At 42.9% G+C, this 20,916-nt stretch overlaps 1 protein-coding gene across 1 annotated transcript in view; it reads left to right on the top strand.

Moving 5' to 3' along the window:
- Positions 1-20,916, top strand: part of EFCAB5 (EF-hand calcium binding domain 5) — a gene marked incomplete at its 5' end in the record, with an annotated part of 32,336 nt that overhangs the window by 7,454 nt on the left and 3,966 nt on the right. Inside the window, 12 exons of the mRNA XM_084272869.1 lie at positions 75-145; positions 3,709-3,864; positions 8,462-8,561; positions 9,306-10,145; positions 11,291-11,359; positions 11,486-11,578; positions 12,004-12,218; positions 13,425-13,581; positions 16,954-17,243; positions 18,074-18,246; positions 18,990-19,218; positions 19,931-20,083. Of these exons, the coding sequence (XP_084128995.1) occupies positions 75-145; positions 3,709-3,864; positions 8,462-8,561; positions 9,306-10,145; positions 11,291-11,359; positions 11,486-11,578; positions 12,004-12,218; positions 13,425-13,581; positions 16,954-17,243; positions 18,074-18,246; positions 18,990-19,218; positions 19,931-20,083 (2,546 nt within the window). The remainder of the gene's footprint in view (positions 1-74; positions 146-3,708; positions 3,865-8,461; positions 8,562-9,305; positions 10,146-11,290; positions 11,360-11,485; positions 11,579-12,003; positions 12,219-13,424; positions 13,582-16,953; positions 17,244-18,073; positions 18,247-18,989; positions 19,219-19,930; positions 20,084-20,916) is intronic.

Here is a 20,916-nt window from a genome sequence, read left to right as displayed (position 1 = left end):
ACAACATGTACAATATGCAAACCCATAATATTGCTTGCTTTCTATACCAATCTTCCTTTCTCTTTTTTTACTAGCCATCGGCCTGGGGAAGCTGGAAATCCTAGACACATTGGGGAAAAAAGTAAACATAGAGGAATTCACAGAGGTGAGAAATGAAATGAGAACATCTGATTCAGAATCTGATGGTTATCACAAAGTAGTAGCATTTCCCTGGGAACAGCTAAAATGAGTAAGTGAAGGGTTTCACTTCTCCAGCACCCCAGGTTACCGGCTGTATCAGGACATTTCATGTTCCATCTCCATACCCATCCTCTGCTGTCACAGTGCTTCCTTCTGTTCTGGCCAGCAAGGGGGTTGCATTTTGCTTTCCTCAGAGCTGCAGCCTGTGCCCTCTCTAGAAGTGCCTCTCCAAGCAGCAGGTTTCAGGCCATCGCTGAATCGTGCGGATGCAGGTTCTGCATTGGCTGCTCAAAGGGAGGTTTGGTGTCCCAGTATAACCATTAGCCTGAGGTAATCACTACTGTCCCCAAAGTATTGTTATTTCTGATTGAGTTCTATTAACCACAGAAAAAACAAACAAGTGATGAACTGGAATGAGAAGCTCTTACCATTTCTGTCCTGAAGTATTACTGGCCTGAACCATAACCAAACAGCCACAGGTGTCGTAGATGTGTGAGAAGCATAACCAGGCTGAAAAATACACATTTATAAAATCAAAAGCTATTACTGAGAAACATCAGAAGCCTGTTTTTAACTCACTAAGATCAATAAATGTAGTTGGAAGCTTCACCCTATTACTCTACTCTTCACCAATCTGAAAACAACCAAATCAGTTTGAACTACATTTACTGACAAAACTCTCCAGGCCAAGATTAGCCAACCATTTCTACCTGTGACAGAGCTAAATATTATGGCTGGGTAATTAAACCTGTGAAAAGGGATGTTTAGAATAGAAATAATGACAGACCCTCAGTTGCAGCAGTGCTAGTGGGTGCTGTTACAATAATGAAAACCAGAGTATAAAGCAGCTGTGCAGAGACTAATTTCAAGCAACCATGTGTGATTTTTGTGCCGCCTTTGCTCTCAGGAGACTCACATGTTCAGTATTTTGCACAGAGATGCATTTTTATGATAACTTGTTGAAGGCTTTTTTAAGCATGAAATGAGGTATTTTTAAATTTAACCTCAGAATAACTGCATTTAATTAAGAAGACTATTGTGGATAATGGGAGCCCGGAGAATTGCTTTTGTCGCTGCAATGAAGCATGAATCCATAACCCCTCTGGTACATGTATAAGCACTGAATGAATTCATGCTCCATTAGCATTGGAAAAATGTTTTAAAATATATTTTGTGTACTCTTTATTTTAACTCAATTAAAAAAAACGACAACAGAGATCTGAAGTACAAAAGATACAGACTGTCAAGCTGTCTGATTCAGCAGCCAGTGCAACATTGTTGTCATATTTCCCCATGCTTTTTCCAGCCCGGTTTTAATTGAATCAAATGATGAGGCTTTCATCACTTCCCTTGGGAACTGGTCTATAATCACAGGCCTTGCTCTCAGGACAGGGCTGTTTCTAATCCTCAGCTACAATTTACCTTTGTGCATCAGTTTGCATCATCTACCAAAACCAGAAAGAGAGGTGATCTTTCTTCACGCTGGTCCTAGGCCCCTTCACATGTGGAAAGCATTGCTTTTTAATGGACCTTAAAATTAAATGGTGCTTTTGCTTTGCCTTTCTTTTTTTTTCCCCTTGAATTCAGTGCAGCTTTGGGTTACTTAAAGGCCGTTAAAAATGCAGTAGAGAGACCTCACACATTGTTGTTGTTGGGCTTCAGGGTTTCTTTCGGACATGCAAAACAGTGGATGTTGAATTTTTACATCCTTTGTGACAAGCTCACAAGGTCTTTTATATTAAAAGCATTTAAATCCCAGAGACCAGCCCTTAACAGTTTATTTCACAGGCTTTGTGCTCTTACATGCAGAACCCCCAGCAGTCTCACACAACGGTATTGACACCAAGGGAAATACATTGCCTTTGCAGGGTCAGAATCAGGCTGTTAAAGGTTTATTTTTCATGATTGCCTGTGGCTTACTCGATTTCTATTGAGATCAGCAAGAATAAAAAGCAAAGATCCGTTGTTATGGATGATATTGTGTTCACAAACCACAGCCAGGTCTCCTGCTGGATAGCTAGAACGAGGTGTGCCAGCTTTCTTCTGATGGGTGTCAGAATCTCTTGGTTAATGATAAATAATATAGGCTTATCATGTGTACAGTGCTTTACACAGCAGAGTGCTTCACACACACCAGCTAAGGAAAGCTTAGGACTCTCTACACTAGTTCCTCTTGCCCACATAGTCGAACATACGCTTGTAAAAAATCTTCAGTGGAGCTGTTAGACAGCGGTATTAATACACAGCCTGTGGATGTGTCATCAAGATGACATACCAAACAACAAGCTGCTTGTCCAACCTCCCTCCTCCCAACTGCTGTCGTCTTTAAGGTTCATCTGTCACAGGGCTCTGGGTTGTAATAGCTCTGAAAAGCGAGTAGATACACATAGCCCCAGATCTGCCACTACCTCTCCAGCCCACCTACACCCTCTCTATGCTGAAGTGCAGGAAACCCACACACTGCTTTCAGAGTTCTTCTTTCCCACCAACCACCCCTCAGGCCACTGACTGCTGCTTTTATGCTCTTCCTCTCTTCCCCACTTGTCCTAAATGCTTAGAAATCATGCAGCATAGACATGAATACATAACATATACTAATATGTCAGTTCATTAATGCTTGTGAACCATTTCGACAAGTCCAAGATGTTCTAGCACTTAATGTCAGGTATCCAGACTCTAAAAATGGGCTAACAGGAAACATTCTGTGTTTTGCAAAGTCCTTCTTTTAACTGCATGGGCTCCCTGTTACTGTGGCTGGCTCCAGAAACCTGCTATAATAATTCAGCACAGGCTTTGGGATTGTGGCTTGTTCTGATGGCCATTATTATTTATGTCATGCACACCACATTTTTAGAACCATATTGCCTTTGCTCATAAAAACCACATGGCTATAAATCCAAAGTGTTAAAGTGTCTCCAAGGCTAGAACTTAAAAATAAATCTCCAGTCAGTGGTATTCCCAGTGTCAGAGGACTTAGGTGACAGCAAGCTCATTCTCAAATGATTCTTGCCTTTTTTTATTGCATCCAGACTGGTTCTCTAAACACTGAAATTGTGGGCAATGGTCATTTTGCATTAGAGAGTTGAGTGACTGTCAGTTCTACAAAAACTAATGGTTCAAAATACCTCATTGGGAGTAAAGTCAGGAATACCAGATGCTGCAGAAAACCACGGAGAACTTCCATCCTCCCTGAGATAATCTAGTTTAAGCAATGGCATTTCACAGGAGAGATTCTGATCCTGCATCCCTGAACAGCTGAACATGATGAGTGACCTCCAGGCCAGGAAAGGAACTGTTCAGTAGACATTGGTGCACTGCCCAGGGTCCCAGGCCTGCCTGGAGAGTAGTGCTGCCTCTGAAAGGGAAGTGCACAGCATGGCATCCATGCACCCAGCTTGCATTACATTAGCAGATTAAACTACAAATTCCCATATGTTTCATTGCATGCACTAGATTTTTAAGGGTTCAAAGAAAGGTGAAAATACTCAGAGAAGGCTAACCATTTGCACTGCTGCTCTCTCTCCATAGTATGTCCATTTCTACACAGAACATTTTTCAAAGGACATGTTCCAAGAAATTCTGAACCATCTCTGTCACTGTGCTGATGACTTCCAAGAAGCAATAAGGCATAATAAGCAGAGGCAAATGTTTGCTGATCTCTTCCTAGATTGTGATTGTGGAAAGGTAAGCAAAGCAGCTCTCAACCTAATTTCAGTATAGTGATGCTTCCAGTTTGGTATTTCGCTGAGTCTCTGCCTTCTTTGGCACAATAGGTGCTGCATTGTCTTTACATTCATAGTTTTTAGAGACAGAAATAGCCAATAGACTATAAGCTGATGGCTAATTACAAACTGAATGACCCTGACTTAGGGATGAAGTTGGATGATTCTGGAGAAGATGTTAACTGCAAACTTTACTACTTCTGATCACTACCCCTTCCCACAGCACGTGCAGAATGTTTGGGTGCTAATTTGTCTACTCAGCCTTACTTCAGAGGAGATAACCTGATAGAGACTGACCTTAACAAACCTGCACATTACTACAATAGTAACATATATTGCATTAATTGGGTTGCATTAATTTATACTCCTTTAGGGTTTCTATCAATAAATCTCATAATAGATTAAATTTAAAATGCAAAATAATCTTTCTTTACAACCTCTCTGAGAAAAGTACTGTGAACTTCAACTGTGGTTTATAGACAGGAAATTAAAATACAATGAATCAGCTACAGAGCTGGAAATGGAATTCAAAAGCCATAATTTGGTTTTCAGCAGCTCTAAACTCAAACTATCATCCTCTGAGTACACCTGCATCCCCATTTCAAGAAAAAAAAGCTTGACCAGTAAATAGTAGGATCTGAAGAACCAATGGCATAAGGTATTGCTAAAAATTTGGACTTCATCCAAAAAGTATGGTGCTTTTGATGAGTAGCCTCAGTTAGCCTGTTGCTGGCTACTGCACAGCTGATGGCTGCCATAATCTTACAGTTTCCTCCCCTCCATAAATTATACATTCCACTCAGCACTTCTCTGGTGATGTTTACAGCATGGCTACCCAGAATGAACTGTGCTCTACAATGTCATGTTAATAATGTCATTACCTCGCAGAGAATGGAATTACAGAGCATGTTTCAACACCAATGGTGTGTTTTAGAGAATAGCAGGCAAGCTGCTGGTTGAGGGGTGAGGGAAGAAATGTGTCTACTTCTCAGTTAGAAGACATTTCATTTTCCTGTTGCTCTGTCAGAAGGAGCAATGATGGATCCTCCTGGGTAGAATAATACCTAAAGCCAAATCCTATCTTTGCCATGCATTTTGAAAGAATCCCTTCTTTCCCTTTCATGTTTTAATGTGACTTTCTTCCTATTATTTCTGTGGCAGTAATCACCATCTCCATGCTACTAATCCCAGTGGAATCTCAGAGGCAAAGAGCCAAAAATGCTAGCACAACATCATAAGAGTGAGCAGCTAGCACAGACACCATCTCTGCCCAGGAAACAATGGCCAGAGCACAGACATGGGTGCTGTTTCTACTCTTGGACAGAGCCTTGCTCTGCAAATGGAATTCACTAAACTGTAGTGTGGACCTTTTAAACCTGACCTGGTTTCTTTTGAATAGTTCTAGTAAGTCCTGCTGTACTGTACCCACGGGGAAGATAAAAGATGCAAACTAACCCAAGGACTTCTGCCACTTGAATGTGATCCATTACCTGTAGTACTCGGTCTGCCAAGCACAGCGAAGCAGTTGTCTCAGTTCCTAATTTACATGTGTTTGGTAGCAGGCAGTTATTCCAGTCTGCATGGTGAGTGTGGCTGGCTGCCTCAGTGAGTTGCAATTAGGGCCAGGGAGCTGAGGAAGCAGTGTTTAAATTACAGTCAAATTAGAAGGTATCCACATGATCATTATTATGATTTCAAACGCATGCATCCAGAAGGATGGCAGCTCAGCAAGAACAGCCCTGACTATACAGTGTAGCAGAAACTTTCCAAGCCAGTACCAGAACACTGTTGAATTGCTGCTCCAATACCCAAAAAGGCAATAGCTCTATGAGTTTTAAGCTTATTGTCTCTCTGTGTTCATATGTATCAGGTAGAGTTTCTTTTATACATGAAAACAGAATCCGCAATGATTTTCAGGGATGTTTTAACTCCAGGATCTTCAGAGGTGACTGAATTTAGTCAGAGATCAGTTTTCAAACTAATGGTGTTTGAGACATTCCTGATTACCTTTCTTGAAGTCAAGCAACAACAAAGTCTGCTTTCTCCTGACCTTTCCTGAGTGTCTGCTCTCCCCATCTGGCTTGGTGACAACAAGCACGTGGTGGTGTTCGAGCATCAAGCGGTTAACGGCTGACCTATCGCTGATGGAATCGCAGGCCTGGTTTAGTCTGTGTTGCTCACAGATCACAGAACACTGCTGAAAACAACAGAGAATCATCACCTGCCAATATCTAGGTGACAAGAAAATTGGGTCAACATGTTTCAACTCTCCAGCCACCAACGTTGGCACTCGTTGAAAGTGGAGACAAGTTTTGGGTGGATGGACAAACACAGATGGTCTGCTGCTATTTATAGAGGATGCTGTACCTGTCCTGCTGACAAGACTCACTACAAGGGGCTTGATGGGCAGGAATCTTCTACCAGCCTCCCCCATCACACACCATGTACAAAGAAACAAGAGTTTTTCTAGTAAATTTAGGAGCCCAGAAAGATAGCATAACTGGGTATAGGACCTTATAACACTCCTTTCTTCTATAGATAACTTCGCTGTGACACGTTCCTCCCAAGATAAGTTACAAGAAAAAGTGTCCTTAAATAACAGAGACAGAATGGCAAAGATGAATAAATTGTAAATGTTAAAACAAGGTGGAAAATACACCCCTGATTGATAGTCAGTAATTAGGAAATTACTCTTTTCAACAATATATAAACCCAACATTATTTCATCTAAGTCACAAAACACCTCTTCTAGAATTCAGGTTATCTAAATCCTCCAAGTATATTATTTTAACATGACAAAAAAGTATCTGAATCCCAAACCAACATTTTAATTTTCTTTTTAATAATACTTCACCCATTGATTTACCTTTTTAATACAACAAAGCTTTGCATTAGTGCTGCCAACTTCAAGGCAACTAGCAGATGATTGTGACAAGTAACAGCTGAGGCAATTTAAAGGGAATATTAAGTGCATGTAATGGAAATACTGAACAGGGAATCCAAATATTATGCAGTGACCTGGTAACATCTTCAGAAACATGCTCTGTGTTTGTACATCAACTAAATCGATGCAGAATCTGACCTGATATATTAAACTGAAAACCAAAGAGCATAAAGAAATGTTTACACATGAGTGTGCAAGATGTTTGTATATTAATGTCAAGGAGATGAAGGAGCCTATATCTTGTAATTTTAGGGACAGAATGATGTGATGACATTTTTTGATCCAAATCTACACCTGGCTGAAATTTCACTGCCATTTCCAGCATTTTTTTACCAGCAGGAATTAAGTTATAGGAGTCTGAAGCACTAAAACCAGACCGGGTGGGTGCTTTCAGTTCTGATCTTTTCCTCAGAATTTGTAAAAATCATTCAATTCCCTGTAGAGGAAAGGTGTTGCAGTTACAGAAAGTGTGAGGCATTCACTTAGTTTTCAGTATTAGCTTCCTTGGTAGGCACTGGGTATCTCTCAGTCGTTTTCCAACCCTCTGTTCCTCACATCGATGCTGTTAATTACAGGTTTAGATTATAAACGATGCAGTCGTCTTGAGCTCATTTCCAGAAAAGAGCCACAAATTTCTTCCTTTATTTCTTCAGCTTAAGGGCAGGAAATGTTGACAAGGAATTAAAAGCTTGGTGAATTTTCAGTTTTTAATCTGAGAGCAAAATGTGAAAAGGAAATCAATAATTGAGTCAGAAAGCTCCTTGCTACAAATAATGAACTTAAGTAAATCTGTTCTCTAATTAACTGCTGTATTTCACTAATGGGAGGAAGATTACAAGGGTGGCAGGACTGAAATAATGACAACAGGAATTCATCATAACGTGGGGAACATGTAATCGTTTAGATTTGCTTTAGTTTTTAAACTCACCATTTCCTGATTGAAAATAACCCATTTTGTTGTCTTTTCCTGGTTTCATTGTCAGAGTACACTCACTCTGAGTAACAAGGACTTAATAAACTACAAGTTCCTCTGCACTGGAACTACTGATACCTCTCTGACCTCTGATCAAATGTTTGAATTTTTAAAGAAAAGTAGGGAGGTTGTCCTAATAGCTCAGATTTTCAGGCTAATTATTTTCCCAGGCATTTGCCTATACATAATGTTTCAAAGGAATTAATGGGAGACAAAGCCAAACAACAATGTGCAGTCACTAACATAACACAGCACAGCCCATAATATATGAAAACTCTTCCATAGTACTGTCAGGCAATCAATATCTGTCTCCAAAGTGTGAAATGTTGAAGCTTTGATCTTTACATGAAGAACTCCGTTGGCAGAAGCAGTTACAATCACCCAACTGTAATTTGTCAGGAATATGCAAGAGGATGTGCCTGGGAAGGAATACGTGTGAGGAGTTCCAGCTAAGCCTGGAGAAGAAATTTTTCCCCCTAGGAAATAAATCCCCTGCTTTGAAATTTGTCCTGATCTTCTGGTAATGGCTCATTTTCAGTCACGGGTAATTCTTAGCTAATGGGGCCTTTGCACTGTTGCAAATGTTGATGGAAAGCCCAAGAACCACAGGAAAAATGAAATAATTGTAATCTTTTTGTCTAGATTGGTCTCTTAGATAGACAAAAAATACTTGGCTTGCTGGCAGCCTTCTACAACAGCAGCCCTGGGACTGCAAAGAGGGGATTCTCTAACCCACGGCAGTGTAAGTACACGGGACGTTTCAGTGGTGGTTACAACACGAGGGGGTCACATGAGGTTGTACAGTGAGATAGATTAGATGTAGATTTTATAAGCATTAATATAGATTTTATAAGCATTAATATAGATTTTATAAGTGTTGCCAGACACGACCAGAGCCTGTTGAATGGGTGGATGCTGTGACCTATACCCCATCATTTGCAAAGGTGTTTTGCAAATTGTGATGCAACGTTCAGAAATACTTCAGCATCCCAAACTTTTCTTCCCTGCAAAATTCTGAAGGGCTTTTTGAATGTGGGGTTAAGGGAAGACTGCTTTTCCTGAAATGATATTAGAAGTTAATTTTGTGTCCACACTAGTATTTCTCCAGGAACTTGGAAGGATAAAGAAAAAACACAGAATCATCTACATGAAAGTGAAATATTTTAAAGACATTCAACATTAATTAATTGCCAAGATCCAATGCAAGGCAAATTACAGCTTTCCTTCTTAACAGGAGAGTTATGAAACCTGATATTTATTTCAAAACAAATACGCTGTAACCCAGACTGACAAGTGCAGCTCTCTGCAGGCGAAGACATTACACTGAAGTTTTGTTTCTGAGATGTGTGTTTGCAGAAGGCACCTTCTGACAGTTTCTATTTGCTAGGGAAAACCTTTCTTCCTTTTCAAAATAATTGTTTATGCAATACCAGAGAACATGAAACCAACGTGAACTACCAACTTACTGATATTTGTTCTATTTTAGGGCCAATAATTGAGCTGCAAGAGATGGAGCTTCTGGATTTATGGGGAGGCCTTGGTGACCAGGAAGTTTGTGAGGAACTCAGTGAAAAGCTTGTCTTGTCTCAAACAGACATTTCTGAGGGAGAGATTTTAGCATATCAGCCTGTAGCTGTCAGGGAAGACCTCACTGAACAAGTGAGCAGGACTGAACCTGAGACTGGAGGAATTTCTGAGGAGGAAAATGAAGCAGCAGAATTGAGTGATGCTACAGTGAGGAAAAAAGGAGAAGACTCTGCTTCAGTAGTGAAAGACACTGGTTTTGAAGCCAGTGATTTGAATGGAGATACAATGCAGGGTGAGGAATGCAGCTTCCAGGAGGACATCAAATCTGAGAGGCAAACTGAGTTTGCAAGTGCAGGGAGGCAGGAGGAAGCTTGCCCAGGATCAGCCTCTCCCAGGTACAGTCACAGTAGAGATGGAGAACATGGATCTGAGAAACAGGTGGAGGATGAGGCATTTAGCCTGGGTAGAGAGCATGGTACAGACACAACCAAGGAAGCAGATTGTTGTATCTCAGACAGAGAACCTGGCTCAGAAGGACAAGTTAGTCAGGTGGAGGAGAACTGGATTGCAGAGACAACCAAAACAATTTCAGGACCAACACCTGAAGCTACAACCATGACCTCAGAAGACAAATCTATAGCAGGTGTGGATGTCATTGCTTCAAAACAGGATGCAGAGAAAGAAGAAACTCCTGCAAGAGAAGGGCATTGTTCTAGGCAGCATAGCAGACAGTTTGGCCAACAGGAAAGCTCAGAGACAAGACCACAGGATGAGGACCTTCTGCAAGAGCATGATAAAGGTAAAGTGGTCTCCTTTACTCTGGCAGACCTTCATCTTTTCCAACATATACATTGGACTGGTTTAACTAAGGTGTGCACACCACAACTATTGAAAGCATTTCTGAATGAGATTTCTGAATACACAAGAGGATGAGCTGGGATGTCTCTCAGCACAGTGTTTCAGTGTGTTCCTCCCACAGGGCAGCAGGTGAGTCACTTCCTGGTGATCTGTATTCAAGGCACTGGGCAGACACTTTAATTCAAACAGGGGCTTTCTGAAGCAGCAGCATTTTTATAAGAAGGAGAAACTTTATGTCCTGTTTCACTCTAACAGTATAGCAAGACAGGGGCCTGAGTGTGTTAAATCTGAAAATTACTTTTAATAACTTACAAACTGTGATTGCCCATAGGGAGATACATTATTGGATCATATATCAGGAACCTTTTTCTTTTAATCTCTCACTGTTTCCAAAGGAATATCATACTTCTTGTTTGTGTACAAAGGCCCTTGTTCTAGGAAGGCTGTGCTCAGGCAACTCTTTGGTAAGAGCCACTTTCCCAAACATACTGTATGGGCCATCCTCCTTTGCTAGTGCTTGTGAACACACTCAGGTGTCTCAGGGTGTAAAACTCTGCAGGAACTGGGTCTCCACTGCCAAAGCAGTCTACTGACAGACTTACTACATAAAGGCTGTAAAGCTGATGGTACATACAGCTTTCTGTGGTTAACTTCCAGCACACAGCACTAACTGGTCACTCAGCCAGTTTCCTGATGCACATCCCACAGTGTTTGGGACACGTAGTGCTTCCATCTTCAGAGCAGATTCCCACCCCATTCTCACAGAAAGGATGGTGTGACTGTGCAGTGCTCTTTGAGAGAAAGGCAGATGGAAACAGGAAGTCTGAATATCATTCTGAACCTGTCTTGGGGGGAAAAAAAAGAGTTATCTTATTGCTCTTGCTAAAGTGATAGCTGTGGCTGGCCTTAAGAAATGAGACATTCATCAGGTGATGTCAGGAAGCAGTATTTCCAGACAGTAAAAATAAACAGCTACTGATAACAAGGGTAGCTCCAGAAGCATAGAGGTAGGTTTTAGACATTAATCAGCAGGGTGCTCAGACTAGTAAACTCTGGTTCATGGATTATTTCTTTTTTAAATTGCAGGTCCAGCAGGCTCAGACAGACAGGCTTCTGCAGCTGAAGGTAGCCAGGAGTTGGAAGGGCCATGGACAGGTGACTGCTCATCTACTTTAGAAACTACAGTTTGGATATATGTATTTAAAGACATTTAGAAAAGCTGTGTCTTGTGCCTTTTTATAAAGGTTGTGTCGTTACAGGGTATATTTTATCTTTCCTCAGATGACCTTCTGACTTGGGATGCAAGTGGCAAGTATAGCAGCTATGGAGTGAGAATTCCAGAGGACTGGGTGTGTGACAATACAAGATTTCCAGGTATTTGGTCACAAAGCTGTGTGCTCACTTGGGCACACAGCACCTGGCAGTGCCTGCAGACATGCCAGTACTGCTCTGAGCTGGAAGTCTGAGCAAGAATACAATTGCTAATTCCCAAAGCTGACTTCAAGGCAAGAGCAGCCTCTTTGTCTCAGAAGGCCACTTGCTGTGTAACAGCTCACCTGTGTTCAGTGATCTGACCTGGTTGTATGAGAGCATCCTTGCTGCACCAAAGCACAAATCTGAAGAGATACTATTAGAAAAGTATAAGTGGATTAAGGCCTTCACATGGAGTCAGCCCACATGCAGCCACACTTCCACAGGATAGGAAGTGAAGGATCCAGGGCTGCGGTGATATCTGCCACGTGGCTGGCTTTAGGGCAGCATTTGGCTCCCTGTGACACACTGTGCTTTCTGCCTTTCAGACTTAGATCCCATCATGGCAGAGATTCAGAACCGTTGGGCTTCTGGTACTAGGAAAGCCTTTGATGAAAGCTGCCTCAACCTGCCACAGTTTGTACAGCTCATGGAGACGTTTGTTGGCGAAGGCGTTTCTCTGCCTGCTGTGAAGAGGCTTACTGCATTCATCAAAGAGGAGTACAAACAGACAGAAGAGGAAAAAATGGAACAACTAGAAAAAGTAAATATTGATAAGTTTTGCTGATCCCATATCCAAACAAAAAACAAGCAAATGCCTACAGACACTGACTGACAAAGTCAACTTTTAATCTCATGCTGACAGAGCTATTCACTTGCAGCTTTGCATTCTCCATTTCTTCAAGAGACCTCTTACCCCTTTGTTTTCATATGGATACTCCTCCCTAGCCCTTAGCTCTAGGAGTGATGACAGATTTGTGCTGTGAGAGGTTGTCTGCCTGTTCTAGAGCTGGACTCAGTGAGACAGCAGGTTGATAGTTAATTGGGAAAGAGCTCCAAACATTCCGTTCTGCTTATTCACCTTTCTAATAGCCAAGGACCTGATCTCTGACCTACTGTGCTGGCGTGTACATCTGAGGCTGGGGATGCTTTGAGGAGGATTTTCAAACAAGCATGTTTGGTTTTGCTGGGTGCAGGGCTGTATGCAAATGTGCACGTGCTTCTTTGGGTTTCAGTTACAAGGTGCTCCTGCCTTGTGTTAAAAAACCTATTCCCCTTCAGCAACGTCCTCGTGCGCAGCATCGGGGGTGCCCCGTGTCACTTCAGAGCACAGATCCATTTTACGCTGAGTCTGTCCATAGTAACATCTCCAGCTCCATTTTCCTTAGACCTCTTTCCAGTTTCCCTCTGTGCTGCTGACCTAATTTGGATGAGATATTGGATCTGACGGCTCCACTGTCCTCATGCTGAACACAACACACACTGCCAGTGTTTTGGCCTTTGAGACAATTCCACTCCAGCCATTTATCACTGTGTGCTCTCCAAAGACAGGGCTTAAAGGACAAATTGTATATGCATTTTCTTGTAGCCCACGCACTTCAGGGCAGCACCAGCAAAACAACATACACAATACAACAATAGAAACCGTCACATCTTTGGGCTGACATTACTTCTTGCTGGGAAGACATTTGTATACTGGGAAATTTGTGCTTACCTGAGTTGACCTCACCTTAGATCTAGCACTGGGAAATAACCCTCTGCAGTGCTGATTCTGCCTGGTAAAACCAAACTGTTGGCTATGTTTAATGTTTCCAAAAATCTCCTGGGTTTAATGATTCATCTCCAAGTCTGAGCTGTGTATTTAGAGACCTGGCCTGACCCACAGGAGGTAGTGTATTTGCCATATTTGTGTTGACACTGAGTGTCAGTGTCCAGGAATTATCAAAGATGGGCTGTTTCTCTGTTGTAGCTTCACCACATCTTTCGCCTGGAGCAACGGAAACTGCTTCTGGAGGCACTCTTTGAAAAGTGGGACAGCAATGCATCTGGCTTTCTGGACCTGGAAGAGGTGGATGCTGTTCTGAGCACATTCAAGGAGGGGATGGAAAAAGAGGCCTTGAGGAAGGGTAAGGAGACAGCTCTGCTCAGAGAATAACATCAACACAGTAGGCTTTAAACCATTCAACAACAGGGCTAATGAGGTTGTTGGCAAGCTTGAGTAATTTTTTGGTTTTGCAAGTAGTCATGAGTATATGGTGTATAAAAAGAAAAGGAACAGTTATCCAGACCTAGATGTTAAATGCCTATCTCCATCCCCTCCTCCTGTGCATGAGTCCTCTGCAACAGATTCCTGGTCAGAGAAGCAGCCCAAAGCTTTGTGATGTGTTGAAAAGTTATTTCAGCTGTAACATGCAGTATATAGTTGTGATATGGTTGTGAAAAACACATGCAAAGCCTGAGGACACCTTTTGCACTTTTAGTCTAGCCTGTCTGTGTTATCCAGGTATTTTTAATAGATAGATTTAACTGTGCTATCTGCAGGAATGTGTCTCATAAGAGAGAACACCAGCTTGCCTTAGGGGTCTCAAATTGGAATGGTTGGACTTGATGATCTTCAAAGGTCTCTTCCAACCTTGTGATTCTGTGAAATAGCCTTTAGTAATCCACATGGCTGCACAGCTCTCAGATAGTGACTTTGAGTCTCTTTTGGTTCATTTCTCCACATAAACTTAGCAAATTTGGGCCTTGACAGAGTAGACTTGGGGTCAGGCACGTTCACCTGGACCTGTCTGGCAGCCTCATACATATTAACGTGGCCATTAGGTGCTCTGAAATACTGTATTAACAATTAAGAACATGTCTGCCTGTGTGCTTGGGTGGAGAGGACCGGTTTATTCATCTCCACACACATCTTCCTGTTGCTTGTTCTGCCACACATTATTGAAAATGGCTCATTTTGGCAACTACCAAAATCTCTTTATTCTTTAGGTCACTTGAGGCAGCTGGTGGGGTGGGGAGCATGCTGCCATGCTACAGTTCATTTCCTCCATGGAAGGAACTGGTAGTTTACAGCTCTCTTGTATTCAAAGCATGCCAGAGCACAGCACAGAAACAGGGAAGGACACAGTGCCTTCCATGAAGGGCTCATAAACTAAAGGACAAATAAACAGAAAGATAGCATAGCAAAACCGATACCGCCTACTAGCAACATACAACTCTTTCTAGCAGCTTCAACCTGGTCTTTCAAAGACATCATGGAACAAGCAGGCTTGGGGCAAGGGTTCACAGCCATTGTACTCTTCCTGTGTGAAAACACAGAGTGAAAATGGGCAGAATTATTTGATTTTCCTTGTACATGGAAAGTGTAATGTTACAGATACAATGGGGGGAATGTTTCATTATGCTCTGGCTCAGTAACGAAGGCACTGATTGTGCCATGTTCAACTCCATAGGTGTTCCTTTATTCCTCTCTGTCTTTAAAAAGAGCAAAAAGGGGAGGTGAAAATCCAAACATTTTTATACTGTCAAAATTTTCTCCATCCTACTTCTGTTAGAAAATCAGGATTAAGTTAAAAAATACTGAATGTTCTTTAGATGATGGGCAGGATAGGACAGCACTAATAGTTGGCTCCACCATGATTGGAGCTAGTTAGTACTATTGCTACTTCTGTAGCTAAAATCAGTGATAAAATGCCCCCTGACTTCTGGGAGGAAGCTCTCCACTCCCATAAACATCTGTGTCTTGGGTGCACTGGGAGACAATCAGGGCACCTCCCTGCCTGTTCCTGTGCATCATCAATGAAACCATTTTCTATTACACTGTTCATATAGTCTGCTGTATGTACTGATCACAAAATACTCCCTGCTTAGCAGCAAAGTCACACTTGTCCCTATTTATCTTGGCTGCTTAGTTTCCTAGTAGGAAGCAGCTTGACAGACAGCGCTCTTTCCTTTGCTTTACCTCTTCGGGTCCAACAGGATTTGAAATCAGGATGCAGGAAAAAAATAATGATGCAAGTATTAATCATGGCAGTGCTCAGGAGAGGCGGTGCCAGGAGCATGATCAGGCAAACACAGCTTGGGCAGAGCACCCGGTGAATCCCGTCTTTCTGAAGCCAAGAAGCTGCCTGCAACTTCGAAAGCCTGTGCAAGAGCACCCCCGTGAGCCCAGCGCTGTGGTGTGGGGAGCAGCTGGGTTTGGGAGAACTGGTACAGGGCTTGAGCTACTCTCTGAGATTTAAGTAACACCTGAACGGATTAAACCCATGGGGTAAATTGACATTGTCATGGCCAGCCAGGATTACAAGTCTCAGAGGACCTCCAGGCAACTCGGAAGTGGGGAACTAGAGTGAGTAGATACAGGAAAGCGATTCTTGAAAGTCACAGTGGCCTGCCTTCCTCCCTCCCTCCCTTCCTCCCTCCCTTCCTTCCCTCCCTTCCTTCCTTCTTCTGTCCCTTCCTTCCTCCCTTCTTCCCTTCCCATATTCTGCCAGACCTTTCCATTGCAGCTTATTTGGCCGTACTTGGGCCAGCTCAGCTGCAGTCTCTGGGACATGCAAAAGGAGACTGAGACATGGCTCCACTCCCTGGCCTTGCAGAAGAAGGGAAGGAGCAGCCTCAGTGCAGTCATCTTTGCATCTTCTCTCCCCTGGGAGCTAATAGGCAGCAATTAATTTTTAGGGATGTTTTTCATACTAATTTATTCTTCTACACCCTGTATTACTTGCTCTCTTGCTCCTTTTGCTCTACATCTCTTGGTGCACATCGGGTGATTCCAGAGCACTGTTGTCCTGTATGACTTCAGCAGAGCTTTACTTTCCATTGCTCTTTGCTCATGAAATTTAACACAACACAAATGTTACTTCCATAATTTAGCCAAGGCACTTAAAGAAGGGTAATTAAGAATGGTAGTTACTTTGGAAGGCTTCGAAAGAAAAAGAGAATGTTTGCAAGTATATTGTATAATGGAAAATCCAGGAATATGAGTGATCTGTGAAATCATCCCTAGACTGTGGCCTTCACATTTTTAATGGGATCAATGAGTAGTTTTTCTGTAAAGTCTCAACCACCATTACTGTACACAGGATGCCCACCTGCAGCCCCAGTCCCACCAGCCCCTCAGGTGCCCACAAAATTGGGTTCTGATGTGAAGAGCCCTCTTGATTTTTGTGAACTCCAAGCAGATTTCTTATTTGCCATTGACCTTTATTGCTCAGGTACGTTGCAGAGCTATGAGAGGGGCACAGAGCAATGCCTTGCAGGTTTCTTTCTCAGAGGGTGAGAAGGGAGACATATAGAGGGAAAGGTGTGTCCAGTCATGAAATTACCTGTCAGGATGACAATTTACATATTTGAGATAGTGGGAAGAAACCCAGCATGATGGACTGGAGTGCTCCACCCAAAGCCAGTTGAAGGTTCAATTCATACTTTGCACAAGAAAAACAGAACATTTTATTCAAACAGACTGTCCCTGCCTTATTTTCTCTTTCTTCTATTAGCAAAGCAACGCCTGTGCTCCTGTTACCCACAGCTCAGCAGAGTGGGGAAGCTATCTCCAAAGGCATTCCAGGCTTTCCTTGAGTTAGCTGCTTCTGAGGTCACTGGGGATGAGAATGAAGCTATTGATAACCTGGTGGAATTTCTGACCAGAAACATGGAACGAAGTCCCACGGAGTGTCTGCAGAGCTCAACCAGGAGGAAATGGCTGCACAGCATCCAGCAAGCAGCTGAGACCAGCGGAGCAAGCATGGAACCAGTTTACAGAGCAGTGTTTAAGGCCCTCTCCCAGGTACACATCCCAGGAAGCACAGGAATCATTGTTGTTGCGACCGTGACACTGATGCCTTTGAGCAGAAGTCGCAGGTAGCATGGGAAGCTGGTCTGAGGCTATTCCCTTGTACTTTTCCACATGTCAGGAGAGCTGATGGTTACACACAGAAAGGCCAGATCTGCAATACAAGTATTCCCATCCACGCTCTGCCATCATGGAAAGCGTTTCATGGGTACTTATGTCTCCCCTTTTTGAAGGGCTGACTCAGACTGAATCTGGAAATCTACAGTTGTAGATTCAGAGCTTCTGAAATGAAACACACCAGACTCAGTTTGGGACAAAGATGATCAATGTGTAGTGGGAATAGTTTAATTTTTACTTGCAGCTGCCATTTCAGATGTTTGTCCTCAAATCAAAACTTCTTTCACGGTAACTGAAGTGTTCTTACAATGTCCTCTAGATTTGTAATAGCACCTCTGGCACTTGTTTTTCTGATTGTTTCAAAGGAATCTCCTAAAGGAGTAGAAATCCATGGGAGTTTTGCTTAGGCACATGTTATAATTAGGGATTATTTTTATATGAACTGCTCCCCTTTGGCAGCAGAAAAAAAAATAAATCCATTTTCCTTGCCAATCAAAATACCAAGTGGTTTTGCTTGGAACTGAGCACACTGGTCAGACATGACCACAGCACAGGCACACACATGTCATGCAGTCAGTGTGTGACATCCAAAGCCAGTGACCCAGAGCAGCATCTCAGTGAAAATGAGACAAGCGCTAAGTACATGAAATAAATGTAATGGCCAGTGGCTAATGTACATAATGTAATGGGAAACATTTGGTTGCTAGGATGCAGAAGCCCATGGGGATAACAAGAAGATCAGTGCATATATTGCCCTTTTGGAAGAGAACCAGGTCTCCCCAGAGCGGGGACAGATTCTCCTACACTATGTGGCGTGTACCGCAGATGATGCTCCATATGTTCTGAACCAGATACTTTACAGAGACATGAAAGGAGTAAGGTAAGAAAAGCTACAAATAACCATTCCTTTTTCTCAAAAATATTTGGAATGTTGGGGAACCAGGCAGTGTTTGGGGTGCACTGACAACAGAGGTTGATGGAGTACTCCGGAGAGGAAATCCTCTTGGGGACCGCTGGGGAATGACTCATTATTCTATACATGCCCTTGTACTTTGCATGGTCTACTTAGAACCGCTCTGCTTGGGATTGCAGTCCTTTCCTTGGGGAGATTAGCTCACAGTCTAATAAATCTCATCCTTCAGCAGAAGTCTATTACACTGGGCCTACATTTTCTTCTTTAAAAATTAATTCCCTTACGCCAGTTGACATCCACAGGATATTTTTGAGAACAATGCCTTTCCTTCCCTAGTGTTTACGCTATCAACAGCTTTCATGCCTCTTTACTTCTCCTTTCCAAGAGCCAGATGTATATGTCTCTTTCTTTAAATATCACTGCTTCTAACCCATTAAATGCAACTGCTGCTTGCTTCTATATTCCTTTTCATTACCTTCATTAGTTGGTGATGTTAAAATGTCCTAAGGATGAAAAGCACCCTATTTACTACCACTGTCTTTGGGATGCAGGTGGTAAATGTGGTATTTCTGGATGTGGCTAGAGTAAGGAGCTAACACCTTCTTTTTCTGATGCCAAAGAGCTGGGAGAGCTCAACGCTGCAGTATTTATTGCTTTGCCAAAGGTTTTGTGCTACTCTGAACAAACCTCCTCATAAGTTTATTATTCAGCTTTGCAGCTGTTGAAGAGGGAAAGCCAATCCATGTGCCGAGAGTTCAGCTCCATGGAAATATCCACTTCTGGAACTATGACCGCCCAGTGGAGGAGAGAAAAGGTTCCCTCCTGGTACTGCCACTGCAGGATGCTCGCTGGAGAGTCTTTGGCATTCTAGGACTTGACACAATTAGGGACCAGGGTGAGAAAACCATCTTTCTGACCCAGGAGATAAGTTTCTATCAGGTGGGTGTGATCAGAGAGCAGTTGGTTAGATCACTCTTCAAAAGGCTGTGCAGCTTCTGAGTAAACATAAGATGTACAATGAAGAAAAGAACTGTGGACCTCTGCTTACTGCATATGGTGAAAGTAGTGTGAGCAGAACACTTTACCAATATCTTACTCATTAGCATCTTATCTGCAATCGATTGTCAGGTATCAGTTCATCAATAATTTATTTAAGCTTCTCCTGACTAGTAAATTAATTGCACTTTTGTGCAAAGCCCAAAGATAGTTGGCTTTACTTCCTGAAGCTCTGGACTTCGCGTTTGTGTTTGTTTCCATAAAGTGGCATGAAACCTTCCTTGTTCCATGGTGGAATAAGCATGAGCCCCAGCACTCCGGGTTTCCTTGGGATGCTCTTAAGAACCAGCCCCGCTGTGGATGCATCATGCGGGCAGCAGGGAGCGCAGCAAGCCAACGTTACCACTCAGTTGGGCTATCTCCACTAACACAGCTTGGGTCTAATTTAGGACTTGGCTGTGACCCAGGTACTCTGGAGCTTTAGAGAATTCCTTGATAAGGGACATTTCACAGTCACTTTTCAGTTTTCCAAGTTCAGATTAAAGTAACTCATTGCAACCATTTTGGTTTCATTTTGATGCACGAACGTTTCCCCAGCTCTTCCCCCAAATCATATGGAACAGTCTGGCTCATTTGGAGGATTCTGCTTTCACAGGGAGTTTGTCATGCCTTCAGCAAAGCCTACCACCATATCTGCACACTGGAAAATATTCTACAAATGACTGTTACCGCTCTGGAGTGGTTGTATCCAAGGACACCCAGCATCCACACTGTTACCACGTGCCTGGTAGAGCCTGGCAAAGACAAGGTATGCAGACCACTGCAGTGAAAAGACCTGTAAGTGTCAGGGGCTGACAGGGCTCCTTCAGCAAGGACCTGCTGTCTCTAGTTGCCAGTGGTTTTATCATCATAAACTGAAGTCTGCCTGAGCTTCTTATGCCTGCCTGGGCAACAAAAGGGCTATAAAGGTAGAGAGGAAAGTTTCCCTATGTAAAGGAGGACATTCGTCATTCTTTTTCATCCTCCCATGTAAAACAACTCAACAGCACTTCTAATATAGCCCCTTCTCCATGGGAAAAGGGAATATTCTTCCACTTCAGTGCTCACAGCTGCATAGCAACCAACAGAGCAACCCCCCCACCCACATCCATCCATCCATCCATCCATTAGCCAACACTGCAAGCCCCTGCTAAAGCTTTGCTGTTTGGGCCCTTGGAGATTCTGTGCATGTTAAAATGATGGTATTTTATTGGAAGAAAAGAATGTCCCAGCGAATGTAATGGCTCTTCACTCTGAATAATGTCAGCAGACGAGATGTAAATCCAGCTGGGGAAGCGGCTGCTCCCCATTAGCTGGCTTGTAAAAGCAGCCCCCTCCCTGCAGATGATATTCCAGTCACCAAGCAGGGGCTCAGGCCCTGGGAAGCTTGTCACTTCCCATGCAAGTGAGTTAAGGAGATGGAAAGTGTATGCAATATTTAGGACTGATCCTGTGTCATCACAAAGTCTGTATGACATCTGCTGCAGCCATAATTCAGCTGCTTCCTCTGATAAGCATGGTTTATGTTGGCAGGTTCCTGTTGTCATTCCAGGCCCTGCACTGTTCCCCTCCTAGCTGCCTGATAGCCATTTGCTCCCCTCT

Source organism: Gallinula chloropus (assembly GCF_964237585.1).
Source record: "Gallinula chloropus genome assembly, chromosome: 19".
NCBI lineage: Eukaryota > Metazoa > Chordata > Aves > Gruiformes > Rallidae > Gallinula > Gallinula chloropus.
This window is presented reverse-complemented; position numbering and strand designations above follow the sequence as displayed.